Source organism: Sceloporus occidentalis, unplaced genomic scaffold (assembly GCF_023333645.1).
Source record: "Sceloporus occidentalis isolate IW3139 unplaced genomic scaffold, rSceOcc1.0.p SCAF_3, whole genome shotgun sequence".
In the NCBI taxonomy this organism is placed as follows: domain Eukaryota; kingdom Metazoa; phylum Chordata; class Lepidosauria; order Squamata; family Phrynosomatidae; genus Sceloporus; species Sceloporus occidentalis.
Window position 1 is genome coordinate 126,350,526 of NW_028316983.1, and position 14,994 is coordinate 126,365,519.

Below are 14,994 nucleotides of genomic sequence, written 5' to 3' on the forward strand. Positions count from 1 at the left end.
AGAAACCAAGCCTGGAGTGGACGTAGGCGAAGTCTCGACCACGGTGTCACAAAGGTCGTGGACGCCATGTGCCCCAGGGCGATCTGGACGTCCCTGGCTCTCACTCTTCTGTGGGAGACGCAGGGGCTGAGTGATGTTACCAGTGCTTGGAACCGGTCTGCTGGAAGAAAGGCGGAGCATCTTTCGGAGTCGAGGATGGCTCCGATGAATTTGACCTGTCTGGACGGGGTGAGATGTGACTTTTCTCTGTTGATTACCAGTCCGAGAGAGTCCAGCAGCCGGATGGCGAATGAAATTGCACCTTGAAGGTCCTGCTGGGAGTCCGCGACAAACAGCCAGTCGTCTAAATAAGGGAAGACTCTGTAACCCTTTTGGTGGAGGTAAGCTACCACCGGGGCCATGCACTTTGTGAAGACTCGTGGAGCTGTGGCCAGACCGAATGGAAGAACATTGTAATGGAAGGCGTCGGAGCCGACGGCGAAGGCGAGGAATCTCCTGTGGGACTCCCGAATTCCGATGTGGAAGTAGGCGTCCTTCAAATCGATTGTCGCGAACCACAGGCCCTGGTGTAGGAGAGGCAAAATGGAGGCCAAAGTTACCATACGAAAACGGCGGTATTGGAGGAAGAGGTTTAGATCTCTCAAGTCCAGAATTGGTCTAATGCCCCCATCGGACTTCGGTACCGTGAAGTACCTGGAGAAAAAGGCCGTATGGAAGGAATCAGGGGATAGAGGGGAAATAGCCCCTTTGTCCAGTAAGGCGCGCACTTCGTCGAGAAGGGTGTCCGAGGGTGGGGTGGAAATGAAAGCTCCGGTGGTCGGGAGCTCTTCGAACTCGAGGGTATAGCCCCTACGGACGATGTTTAGCACCCAAGAGTCGGAGGAGATGGAGGCCCACACGTTGACAAAGGGCCGAAGAATGTCTAAAAAGTATCTGGGAGAGGCGAAGTGCGCGGAAAGATCTCATGCCCTCTTTTTGGATTGGGCAGGGTCTTGGCGTCGGTTCTTGCGGTACCGAGAAGACTGGTTGCGGCGACCAGAGGATGACGGGGACTGGGAAGGGTATCTCTGGCGTTGAGAGCCCTGTTGTTGAAACTGCCGGTCCTGGTAGGAGGACCTGCTGAATTGGCCTTGCTGCTGTTGCCAAGGGCGGAACCTCCTACGGAATGGAGCAGGGGCGGGGGCAGACATACCGTGCTTCCTCGCCGCTGCCTTCAGCCTAAACTTCCGGTTTAACTTGTCATCCGTCTCAGCATGGAAGAGGCCCGAATCATCTATCGGCATGTCCTCGATAGTAGACCTCACGTTGGCGTTGAGGTCCGAACCCCGCAACCAAGCGTGCCTCCTTAGGGCAAGGGAAGCCGCCATGGCCCTGCCCGAGCACTCTACGACGTTCCTGGAAGCAGTGATGAGCCATGCGCCGATGGAATGGGTCTCATCCCTAATCTCAGTGAGGGTTCGCTGGGCTTCATCCGGAACGTCGGGCACGATGGGGGAGATGCCTTCCATAAGGGTCTGAATATATGCACCCATACAAGCGGTGTAGTTGGTTGCCTTCACCGCCAGTGCTGCAGCCGCGTATGCCTTCCTGGCCAAGGCATCGACCTTCTTGGCCTCCTTATCAAACGGCACAGCCGCTTGCCGTTGAGTCACAGTTTGCTGGGCACCCTCGACAATAGCAGAATTCTGCCGAGGGTGGGAGGTCAGCCACGGAGCAGTTGGGGCCGAAACCTTATAAAGGGATTCGATCTTGCGCGGCGGCCCCACCAGGGAAGAGGGGCAGTCCCACGAGCGTCTGACCAGGGCTTCCAGGGACGGCATAAAGGGGACCAGAGGCGTAGAGTGGGCCCTGCTGCGAACCCTGCGTTCAAGGGGGTCCCTGGCCTCTTCCTCGGGATATTGGAGGTCAATGTCCAGAGCCCTGGACATCTTGATGACATGCTCGAGGAACGACCTGACATCATCTGTAGGAGAGGCCGCCTCTGGGTGGTGCAAGAGCTGTGGAGAGTTCTGGGCCGGGTCGTCATCTCCCGAAGAGTATTCCGAATCCACAGGCTCGGGTTCGGAATCAGAAACTCCCAAGTCCACCGCAGCATACGGTCTGGGGTGCTCGACAGGCCTGTCCACACGCCGAGATGGAGCCGCTGCCGATGGGCCTGGTCGGTCAGGAAGTTCGCGACGATGGAATCCTTGGCCGCGAGGCTGGTCCAAATCCCGGGGACGGTCCCGACCTCGGGAAGATTTGGAGAGGACCACCTCCTTAGGGACCGGGAGAAAAAATTGGTCCGTCTCCGAGTCGTAATAATACTGAGGATCAGTCGGAGAGCGTGGAGCCAGCAAAACTGGAGAAGGAGACCTCGGTGGCTGATCAGCTACCTCCTCGTCGTCCGACAGGAGGAAAGGGAGCGTTGTCGCCGACTGAGTCTGAGTTGGCACAGTCTGGGCAGCGGTGTCCCGAACGCGGCTCGCAGTCGGGGAATGGTGAAGGTCTCCCGTGGGTGAACGATTGCCCACCATAGGCGTGGCCAGAGGGTCGACCCGTCCCGGAGAGTCGGGACGCGGGCGGTCACGGCGGGACTCCCGGTGAGGTTTGCGAGGGAGGGAAGCGTCGTCCGAGCGCCTCTTGGAAGGTGAGCCCATATGGGAGCTAGTCTTGGAGGTTGACTTGGACCTCTTAGCCGAAGAGGATGAGGTCGCCTCCGGGGCTGAAAACTGCCTCTTCTTGGCTGACTTGTGACGAGGCGGTGCATCCGGAGGGAAGAACTGGATCGGGGACTCCGAGATAGTAGCCGTCCGACTAGCGCGCTCTTCGGTACGGGCAGCGGAATCCCTCGAGCCCGAGGGTTCCTCGGAGGCAGTGTTCCTCGGTGCGGGGTCCGATCCAGGCTTGGACTTGGACCTCTTCTTCTCCGGAGCCGCCCGGGACGTTCCCGATGTCTCAGAGGAGACTCCCTCCGTATGGCCGGTAGCCGTTTCCTGCCCGACTGATCCCGATGTGCGGGGATGTTTCGGGGGTTTGGGAGCGGCACCGCGAGCCGGCGGGCGAGAAGAGTCTGAACTCCCCTTGTCCTGCCCCAGAGAAGTAGAAGGAGGGGCGCTGGAAGGGCCGCTACGAGCCTGGGCAGGTGGAGCCGAGACAGAAGGAGCTGACGCCGGGCGAGGGTCCCCTTCCCTGATCTTGCCCTGGGCAATAGCGGACGTAAGCCGCGACTCCCGATTCTTACGGGCTTGGGAGGACATGGACTTACAGAGGCTGCAGACCCTGGGGTCGTGGTCCCGGCCCTGGCAGAAGAGGCAAGAGGAATGGGGGTCCTGAACAGGAACCTTTCCGCTGCAGATGTCACATTTCTTGAAAGGAGGAGACATCCTGCGAGTCAAAGCGAGATCCAAAGGCGAAGTCAAACAGTCTGAAGGTCCGAAGTTACCAGGGGCGGGAGAGCGAGAATGGTCAAAAACAGTCCGAAGGTCAAAAACGAGAGTGATTCCAATCAGAGCAAGCGAAAGTTCCCAGAAGCAGCTAGCGCGGCGGAAAAAAGGAACTGGGGAAAAGAGCGGGAAGGCAGGGGCCTTATAACGGGTGGGCGGAGTTACCGCCAAAAAGTTTCTATATGTTGCAAAGTAAACTTTGCCCGGTGATTCCAGAAGGTTCCGAACAGCACTGCGCAGGCGCAGTAAAACCCATTTGTATGATTCGCAGAGACCACGAAGAAGAAAGTAAAAAAAAAAACCTATGGGCAGGTGGGGTAGTCTTTTTTGGGGGGGAGGGGTAGGCCAGTCAGGGAAGGCCTGCTGGAGGAGATCCATCTTGACAGCCTTCTTGAAGATATCAAGTGTGGTAATCTGACAGATCTCCTCTGGCAGATCATTCCACATTTTTGGAGCGGCTGATGAAAAGGTCCTCTGGGAAACTGTAGTCAACCTGGTCTTCTTTGGTTGTAATAAGTTTTTCCCAGAGGACCTGAGAGAGAGGGGCGGATTGTATGGAAGGAGCACTCCCGCAAGTAAGCTGGACCCAAGCCATATAGGGCTTTAAAGGTAATGACCAACACCTTGTATCACGCCTGGAAGATAATTGGTAGCCAGTGGAGAGATTTTAAGATGGGTGTTATACGGTCTGATCTGGATTTACCAGCAACTAACCTAGCTGCCATGTTTTGCACCAGTTGAAGCTTCCAAACTTGGCACAAGGGTAGCCCCATGTAGAGTGAGTTGCAGAAATCAAGATGAGGTTACCAGTGCATGTACCACCATTTCTAGGTCCCCCAGCTCCAAGTAGGGTCGCAGCTGGCGTATCAACCTCACCTGGCTGTCGCATCTATCTGTGATTACAACTGGGCAACGAATCCAGGAGCTCTAACTCTTCCCAGCCAGGTAACACTATATTCTTTAATCATAATTAGCTTGCTAAAAAAAATGTCAGCTTTACACTGTACATTCTGAGCTGAAATAATTTTGGCAGAGCTGTAAAGCTGTGCTATGGCGAGCCTCCTTTTGAGTAACAGGCAAGACGTAGAACAAGTTTACAAGTATGTCAACATTTTAATTTGATACAGCTGGGTATAATTTCCCCAGATTTTGAATGAAACTAGGCCACATGTACCAAATTAGATTTAGTTTTAAAATGATCTTGTACGCTTCAAGAAATCCCTGACATATTGCTGATCCCAGATCAAAGTATCACTGAGGTAGGAAAATGTTTTTGACTGCTCACAGTTGGTAAATATAAAAGCCAATAATAGCTCTCATTACTCATGTTAACAAACCTACACTAACATATTCTATATTGACAATATATTCTAACATATTCTATCTTGACAATTCTCTTCCATGCTACTAAGGGGTGAAACAGACTGGCAGTTTAGAACAGCCGGAAGCTGTTTCAGCTGCAATCGACTCCCAATCAGAGCGGGACCACAGCAACTGGATGCCACAGTCCCAAGGCCGGCCACTGCCGTGGTCAGGAATAGACGGATGACAAGGAGCGTTTTCCCCCATGCCTTTAGTGGCCAGTTTTGGCCTGCGTTAGCTGGCCTTGGTGTGGCTTCTGGCTGATCCAGGGACATGCATCATCTGCATGCCATGCCCCTGGATTGGCCAGAAGGTGGCAATTTTTGTCCATCTGTTTTGGACCATAATCATTGCAACTTCATCTATATTATTTCTATGGAATAAGGCTGAGGAGAATTAAATGGTAGGGCAGCTGTAATTCACAAAATAGAGAATTCTGCTCATGATTTAATAGATGTGCAAAACCCTTGGCTACTTACAAAATCTTGCTGAATATCAGTGAAATCTTTTCCATATTTTTCAAGGGCTTCTTCAAAGAGATTTGCCTCTGAAGCAGACCATTCTTCCATCTCATCCCTGCACAAAACAGGCCCACCTTGTGGTACAAGGGCAGAGATTGCCTTGGAAATGTCATAGACATTTTTGTGCAAAGTATCCATGGCGTGGAACTACACAGTAAAGCAAAGCAAACAGGAAGTGTTAAGAGAACCACTATGTATCTATACAGTGTACTTCAAAATCAAAGATTTATGACAGCAATTGAATGACTGATGCATGTCCTATATATGTTAATAGAAGCAATATCACAACCAGATGTGCAACAAACTGTATTTCCACTCCCAAAGGGGATCACAGTTCAAAGTTATCCGTGTATTTTACTAGCACAGGAAACCCTTTCTCCCAAGCAAAATTAGTAATCTCTATTTCAGATTCAGACATCTTGAAATACAATTCTACAATTCATTTAAAAAAGGAGAAAGTTGAAAAATATCTTCAGAACTCAAAATGGTCCCTAATATCCAAGATGCTGTGAAACTGCAACTGTTACTAGCCCTACCTTTAGTAAACAGGTTTTTAGACAACTAGGATATATGGTACGTACACTGTGGATAATTTTATCTACCTTTGCCATGATCTTGGAGCCAGTTGGCTGTCAGTGGGAGAGTAGTGGCCAAATGGGTTTGTTTACTGGGAAAGACACTTGCAGACTATGAAGATATAATACAACTGAAACCATGCTTCTACATTACAACCACTCAACTCACATCCAATGCAAACAACACACAACAATAAATTTTGCTATATGATTCAAGTGTCCCAAGAGCTTATAGATAAAGAGACTACAGGAGGTGGCAATCTTGATATTCATCAGTCTTTTCAAAAAGAAGTACTGTACATTTACTGCTCTCTTACAAAAATATGTTTGTCAAATGAAGATGAAAAATTAATAATAAAACTAACCTCCAAATCTACATCTGTTTTATCATGCCTGATTATGAAACACAGCAAGCTTTGGTCACCTAGTTTGATGATTTACACTAGGGATTCATAGGATCACTGAGTTGGAAGTGACCACAAGAAGCATCCTGTACAACCTCCTGCCAATGTAGAATTCCACATCTAAAGCATCCTTGAGAAATGGCCATACAAATTCAATTAAAAAGCACAAGTGAAACAGTGTCTATTCCAAGGTTTTGTCTATTCAAAAGGTGGTGTGTTGAATAGTTTGGATTCAGCCCTGAATCTGGATTCCCAGGTTTTCTTGGTTGCCCACGGTGTATTTAACCTGTTAAAGCTGTTAAAGCAGTAATGCCAATTGCTGATAATGTCTGATCTGACCACAGTGCTGCCTGTTTTAATTCCATTTGGATTGCTGTAACATACTTGAAAACAGTGACAAGACTGTTAACTAGTTAGAAGAAGCATGCAATTATTTTATTACTACAGTTTCACATAAGATTAGCTTTCTTCAGATTTATATGCTATAATCTATATAGCCTTATACAACTTGAACGTCTTCAGAATATTAAAGGAACAATATTCTCTGACACAAGTCTACACAGACTTCAGTCGTGCCACTCTCAGAGGCATGTTTGGCAAGGGTGCAAGAGAGAGCTTTCTGCAAGAGGAGGCTGTTCCTAGGCTCTAGAATCCCCTTCCAAGTGGTCTAGTTCCCTCATGATAGTCCTGCTGCCAGCACATAAAATTTTACTCCCAATGGGTTTCAGCAACTGGTTGATTGATGAGGAAGTAGCTTTTAAAGAGGAGAAACTATTATTTTTTAAAAATTCAGAGAAACATAAAATCATAGAATGGAAAATTAGAAGAGACCACAAGAGTTAATCCAGACAATCAAAGTGGGAATCCATATCTATAGTAACACTGAGATGAGAGGCCATCCAATCTTTGTTTTAAAATCTCCACTGATTCCACAAACACAGCAGGAATACTGGAGATCAGTAACTGACTTACAATTACATCCCTCAGGTTTCAGATATCTAGGCATACTCCTCACAAAGATAATTTACAATTAATATTTAGAAATTCTAAACCAATTACTAATTGGATAAGTTTTAAAACTATTTCTTGGAAAACCTAAATTTGTCATTATTAGACCGAATAACATTGACTAAAGCGTTTCTTACTCCAGAATTATTCTTTCTTTTCCAATCTATTCAAGTTGTATTATTTTAAAGTGTATGGTTTTAAGTGCTTTTATCTTTTTAAATATTCTATTTTTAAACAAATGATTTCTATTATTCCCCTTGCACCTCTTCAACAGTATTCCAAAAAATGGCAAATGATTATAAATACATATATGTTTGATAATAAAAAGCCTAGATTTGCTAAAGCACACTGTTACAATTTTCCAGCTGTGGAGAGACTTGCCATTGACAAAGCTTACGTTAAGGCATTTTAAGCCTGCCAATTAATCAAACTCATTTGCAATAAATCAAATGTAAAATGGGTTCCTTTAGAACTTATCAGTGAATCTACATTTAGGACAGGACTTCTGAGTATCATTTCTTATCCAATAAGATAATACAAAATAATACTAACCCTTATCTTCAAAACTGTTTATACGTTTGGTGTTGATGGACAAAAGAATTACTCCTCACCCTTCCCCAATTTGTACATTTTTAGCACATGAAAAAAAATAAATCAGATAAAGTCAATTTAAAGACTGGGCAGATAAAGGCATCTATTATATTAAAGACTTATTTAATTGTTGCAAACCCAAAACTGCCCAAAAATCTTATAGATCCAATTGCACCTAATGGGTTTCAAATTAAACAGGTTACTTCCTTAGCTAAAAAGCTCAAGTCAAAGGGAGTTACCCACTCTCTTACCATGTTTGAAATCTTTTGCACTGATTTAAATTCCTCTCATAGAGAAGAGCAGCAGAAATATATATGTCTTGCTGAATGTAAATATAGTGATGGGAAATCCTCTAAAAGGACTTAGGAATTTGAACTCCAAATTAAAATCCTGGACTCTAAATGGTTTTGCATTTGACATACTCCTCTTTGCTCTACTCCTCTTCGCAAATCTAGATTAGTTTATACCGTACTAAATAAAATATTCTAAAAGTGATTCATCAATGGTACCTCATCCCCAATAAAGTTGCCTTAATCTTGAAGGGCTCTTCACCCTTCTATTGGAGGGATTGTTCAATGAAAGGCATGTATAGACACATATGGATTCACTGTCCCATGATTTATAACGTTTGGGCTCAAGTATTAAGACAAATCTCAAATATTACATGTCAAACAATACATTTCTGCCCTAAATTGGGACTTCTATTTACTCCTAAGAAAATGCTAATTTAAAACACAAAGACATGATTTCACTCCAGTTATCTACTGCTCATAATGAATTCACCAAGGGTTGGAAAACTCAAGGTAATACTTGGTGTCATAAAATATGGAAGATGATCTTGATGGAAAAACCATTACAGTGTGCCCTTACTTTATGTGGGGGATCCATTCCGAGCCCATTTAAATGAATGGGGCTTGTGCACGCGGCGGCTCCAGTGCACCATGGGCACACGCCCCATTCTTCCCTATGGGACGCACTGCCCCTTCTCCCCATGCTGAAAGCCACATAAAGCATTCTTGCATATGACACAGGAGCACTGTATATGCTATTACGTTATCCAATGGAATGGAAAGTTGGGGTTCTTTCTTTCTTCCTTTTTTCAGTTTTGTGAATGTCTTGTCAAACAGGCTTCTGGTGACATCTCCCTGATGCACATGCAGCCTAAACTACTGACAACCTCCTTTTTTGGTAACTTTCTGACTTAATCATTTGAACAAAAGAATGTCTCAGATATGCAGCTTTCATTTTGATTTATTATTTTCTTTATTGTTAAATCTTTGTTATTGATTTGTTTGCTCTTATTCATAGACTCACTGAATCAAAGAGTTGGAAGAGACCACAAGGGCCATCCAGTCCAACCCCCTGCCATGCAAGAAATCACAATCAAAGCACCCCCAAGAGATGGCCATCCAGCCTAAACAAAGATCTCCGAAGGAGACTCCACTACACTCCAAGGGAGTGTGTTCCTCCTAATGTTTAAGTGGAATTTCTTTTCCTGTAGCTTGCAGTCATTGTTCTGTGTTCTAGTCTCTGGAGCAGCAGAAAACAAGCTTGCTCCATCCTCAGTGTGACACCCCTTCAAATACTTAAACAGGGCTATTATATCACCGCTTAACCATCTCTTCTCTAGGCTACTGTATTGTTATATATGGTAAGTGTTATATTTTCAACTTCAAGCATTCAAAATAAAATGTTTTTTAAAAAATCCTTTCACTGAAGAAGAGTCCATCACCTTCTGAGATATTCTTGTCCACTATTGAACAGCTCTTACTACCAAGTTCTTAATGTTTAGCTAGAATATTCTGTCTTGTAATTTTAACCCATTGGTTAGCCTCCGTAATTCAACTATCTTTTAAAATTACAATTTTTAGCAGCATTTTAATAATATAACTTTTTTGTTGTCTTCATCTGTACCTTTCTAATTAATTTTGTTGTGAGCTGCCTTTTTCAGTTTTGTGTGAAAGGCAAGACATAATACAAATAGGCAAAAGAAACATTAGACAGGCTTCATAAGCTGATCTGGACTTTAGATTAAATTACTCTCACTTTTGTACTGAAATCGTATTTAGGGGAAGTTATTACATAGTTGGAAGTGGTTATATGTCAATATTGTAAGAAATATACTCTCAACAAATTTTAACGTTTGTGTAATGATGGTACATATAAGATTTAGGTTTTATAAGGGGGTAAATGTTAGAGATTTCACTGAGTACAGAGGTCTTGCAGGTAAAATGGTTTAATATCTGTTTCCTTGTAGCCAAAATGAAAAAATGGACACTGTACAAGTAACAGCACATTACTGAGTGTGGAGGCTACAGTGTTCTGCACACATTCAGAAAAGGCCAACACTATGCCACTAGGACTCATTTAGTTCCAAGACAGGGTAAAACTAGGATTAACCATGGCAAATGATATCATATTACATTCATGTTATTTATATAACGTATATATCAAGGGTATGGGAATTGTACAGCCCTCCAAAAAATTTTTTAACTGCAACTCCAAAGCACCATCCATTCTGGAGCACTATTCTATTAGTACAGCAGAAATATTACTCTTCACTAAAAATTGAAAATTATAATTTATTGTCTTAGATTCTTACCAATGTGATGTCCCTAGAGGCTGCTGCAGCACTCATATGTAAGCTTGGCTGTCGAACAGAACTACTGCAATCTAGAGCGCGAGCAAATGTACCAACAGAGCTAAAGAGGAGAAGAGGAAGTTAACTTGCCATATTGCAAGCATATAAAAATTTACAAGCATGTTTTATCAGATTTTCAGCAACTGTTATTTTCACTTTGTGCCTTTGTAAAGTGTATTTATCAACACAGCCCAAAAAGCTTATCCCAAATATTTGCTGTATACATTTCTCCTGTTGAAGTAGGGTAGAAACTAGCTTTAAAAGCCTCCATAATTTGACATTGCAGTGAATTTATTATGACATGTAGAAATATGTTTTACAACTATATGCAATATAACTTATCTTAGAAAAGTCTTGTCAAATAACGTCATATTAGATGTTGTAAATTTATGTTTCAGTTCTGCCCCACAAGGGCTAAAGCATTTAAATTATTGTTGTGTTGTGTGCCTCCAAGCAGTTTCTGACATATGGTGACCCTAAGATGATTACATCACAGGTTTTCTTGGCAATGTTTGTTCAGAAGGTGTTTATCCTCTGAGGCTGAGCAAGTGTGACTTGCCAAAATCACTCAGTGGGTATCCATGGCTTAGTGGGGATTCAAACCAAGTCCTTCCCCCAGTGAGTCCTAGAAAAGAACATCTGGCACTGGTTGTTCTTGGCCAAGGTATAAAGATCCACCTGCAACATGCCCCACCCCTGAAGACCTCTCAAAGGATCTCCACATATGACAAGAGACTGGTGAACAGCTGAGGCATTTTCTAAGATGTTCTCCTCTGGCAAATTGATTTCCGAGATAGAGATACCTCTATCTTTAAAAATACAGGTCCCAGAGACAACACGTGATTACAAGCAGAGAGATTGATTTTATTCCACCTTGTTTGTTAGGCAATATATTACAGTTCTGTTGTCCGAGACTACCTGAACAATCCTACCACACAATAGAATTTCAAAGACCCAACATGTCTTCTCCACAGCTAGCATCTCAAGACTGTTAATGTGGAAAAAACTCTCTTCAGGTGTCCAACATACTCTCATAGAAAAGCCTTCCATGTGAGATCTCCATCCTTCCCTGGAGCCATCCATGGTGACTGCTACCTCTGACTGTGGAGAAAGGAAGGCCATACCAGCCTGGACAGTCACAGAATTGATCCACCATGCTAGTGATCAATGAACATACCTTGGTGTGGTGAGACATAAATGGGAAATGTCAGCAAATGGAACAAAGCAGAACAGGAACCAGGCCAGCAATAGCTGTATTCAAAGCCTTACTAGCAGCATTCTTGTGGAACCTGAGGTAGATACCCTGCAATTGCGCAGACACAGGAAAGTCAATAGTCTTTGAAAATTCTTGGAGAACAGAAGAAGTCCTAGCAGACTAGAGGAGGGCAAATGTCCCCATCTTTAAAAGGGGGGAGGGAAGAGGACCCAAACAATTACCATCTGTCCAGTCTGACATCAATACCAGGAAAGATTCTAGAGCAGATCATTAAACAGACTGTAAGCATTTAGAAAAGAAAGTCATAATTGCAAAACGTCTATATGAGTTTCTCAAAAACAAGTCATGCCATACTAATCTGATCTCTCTCTTTCTCTTTTGATAAAATTATTAGCTTGGTAGATGAAGTGAATGCTGTGGATACAGCATATCTTGATTTTAGTAAGGCCTTTGACTAGGTCCCCGAAGATAGTCTGGCAAACAAGTTACTAAAATGTGGACTAGAAAATGATACTGTTAGGTGGATTTGTAACTGGCTGACAGGTCGAACCCAAAGGGCGCTAACCAATGGTTCCTCTTCATCCTGGAGAGTAGTGACTAGCAGGGTGCCACAGGCATCAGCATCTTTATCAATGACTTTAATGAAGGAATAGAGGGCCTGTTTATGAAATTTGCAGATGAAACTAAATTATGGGGAATAGTTAATAATAATAACAATAATAATAATATTTATTTGTATCCTGCCTCTCCCTTTTTGAAGATCGAGGCGGGTAACAGCAAGTTAATACCCCATAGGACAGGATGAAAATTCAAAATGACCTTAATAGATTAGAAAGCTGGGCCAAAACTAACACAATGAACAGGGAGAAATGTAAGGTACACTTAGAAAAAAATGAAATGCACAGATATAGGATTAGGGACACCTGGCTTGACAACAGTTCATGTGAAAGGGATCTAGGAGTCCAAGTAGACCACAAGTTGAACATGAGTCAGCAGTGTGATGCAGCAGCTAAAAAAGTCAATGTGATTCTAGGCTGTATCAATAGAAGTATAGTGCTTTGTTCAGGGGAAGTAATAGTACCAATCTATTCTGCTTTGGTCAGGCTCCATCTGGAATACAGCATCTCGTTCTGAGCACCAGAAAAAACACCAGGGATCGATAAGGCAGGGGCAGGTTCTTTTGTGGAAAAGAGTGCTGACCTCCTTGATGAGTGTGTCTGAATAATACCCCTGAAGGGGGGCAGTCCCAAAACTCTACAGCACATCCGCCCTGGACAATGTCTAGGACTCAACAACCCAATGTTATCTCAACCCAGGTATAATGGTAAACTGTCAGTCTGCTGCTGAAGAGAGGAGAATTGGGGGGAAGAACAGGGGCCAGTGGTGGGAAGGGGTCAAATACGAACCTTGCCCTGCTCCTGAGGCTCTGTTTGTATGACTGGAGGTGGCATTTAGCAGAAGAGGTCTTGCAGGAGGATGCAGGTGGAAAGGCTTGAGAGCAAGACCACCTAGACACCACTGGGTTGAAGGACCAGAGGTCCAGACATAATGGGGTCAGGATGCATTCATTCAGTTCAACTGAATTGATGGGGATGTGGATTATATCAGTGGTAGAGTGGGTCATGTTTGTTATAAAGCAGATGTGTACAATGAGAGAGTTCTGCTCTAGCTCTTCATAGTAAAACTTCAAAGATGGGGAGTGGTCATAACAATAAAATGTCAATGAGATCTGTACCACTTGTAACCTCCATGGCTGTAGCACCCAGTCATGTTCATCCTGATGCTAGTTTGATCTGTAGAGGTACCAACGGATCAGTGGCAATCTGGACCTGGGAGGCTTGAATCAAGATGATAATGTCATTCTTCAAGAAGTGCCAGAGCTTGGAGGAAATGACTGGTGGCACCAAACTGACTGCTGAGACAGAGACGGAGCGGGAGGAAGGGTTTTGGAAGTTGCACAGGAGGTTGAAACATTCAAATGGAGGGTCCTGGTGTAGGCAATCTTTGCTACTACACACAAGGGGATTAGACTATTTCACCTTCAGAAGCAGTAGCCCCTTGAACAATCTGTGGGGACTTCTGTGAAGGTCTAGCTTGCTCCTCAAAGTGTGGTGAAAAGTGTCTCAATTTCACTGAGATCAGTACTGTTGCTTCACTCTTTGGTATTGAAATTAAACAAGGTGGTTTGGACATTGTGAGGCATCCAGAGGTGGAGATGGTGATGCAGCTTGAGAGTTCTCAAGCACTTAGAAAGGTATGCCATGATGACTAAAAGTCAACAGGGATTTATCAAAAACAAGTCATGTCAGACTAATCTTATCTCTGTTTTGATAGTTATAAACTTGCAAAGCTTATATCTCAGTGTTGATAGATATAAGCTTGTAAAGCTTTAAAAGGGAATGATGTGGCTGTAACATATCTTTATTTCCCTCATCATCCTGGAGAGAAGTGACTAGTGGAGTCCAACAGGGTTACATCCTGGGCCCAGAGCTATTGAACATTTTTATAAATGACATGGATGATGGAATGAAGGGCACACTTATCAAATTTCCAGTTGACACCAAATTACGTGTAGTAGCCAATATCCTAGAAGACAGGATCAGAATTCAAAATGATCATAACAGATAAGAGAGGTGGCCCAGAACTAACAAAATGAATTTCAACAGGGAGAAATGAAAGGAACAAGACTTAGGCAGAAAAAAATGAAATGCACAGATATAGGATGGGGGACACTTGGCTTGACAACAGTACATGTCAAAGGAATCTAGGTAATGTCTTAGTAAACTACAATCTGAACATGAGTCAGTAGCATGATGCAGCAGCTATAAAACCAATATGATTTGTGGCTGTATCATGAAGAATATAGTGTTTAGGTTGAGTGAGTAGTACCACTCTTTTCTGCTTTAGTCAGACCTCACCTGGAATACTGTGTCCAGTTCTGGGTATCATAGTTCAAGAAGGATATTGACAAGCTGAAACCATGCCCTATGAGGAGAGGCTTAGGGAGCTGGGTACATTAAGTCTGGGCGAGAGGAGGTTAAGGGGTGATATGATAGCCATGTTTAAATATTTGAAGGGATTTCATACTGAGGATGGAGCACGTTTGTTTTCTGCTGCTTCAGAGACTTGAACATGGAGCAATGAATTCAAATTACAGGAAAAGAGATGTCACCTAAACATTAGGAAAAACATCTTAACAGTAAGAACTGTTCAACAGTGGAATATGCTGCCTCAGGGTATAGTGGAGTCTT

The 14,994-nt window shown here is 44.0% G+C and overlaps 1 protein-coding gene across 2 annotated transcripts in view; it reads right to left on the reverse strand.

Annotated features, from left to right (window-relative positions):
- The window catches only part of LOC149316731 (metastasis-associated protein MTA1), a 103,716-nt gene that overhangs the window by 60,952 nt on the left and 27,770 nt on the right, over positions 1–14,994 (reverse strand). For both annotated transcript variants that reach the window (XM_089516129.1, XM_089516131.1), the window contains exons 8-9: positions 10,489–10,588; positions 5,267–5,455 (exon numbers count right to left, since the gene is read on the reverse strand). In XM_089516129.1, the coding sequence (XP_089372255.1) occupies positions 5,267–5,455; positions 10,489–10,588 (289 nt within the window). The remainder of the gene's footprint in view (positions 1–5,266; positions 5,456–10,488; positions 10,589–14,994) is intronic.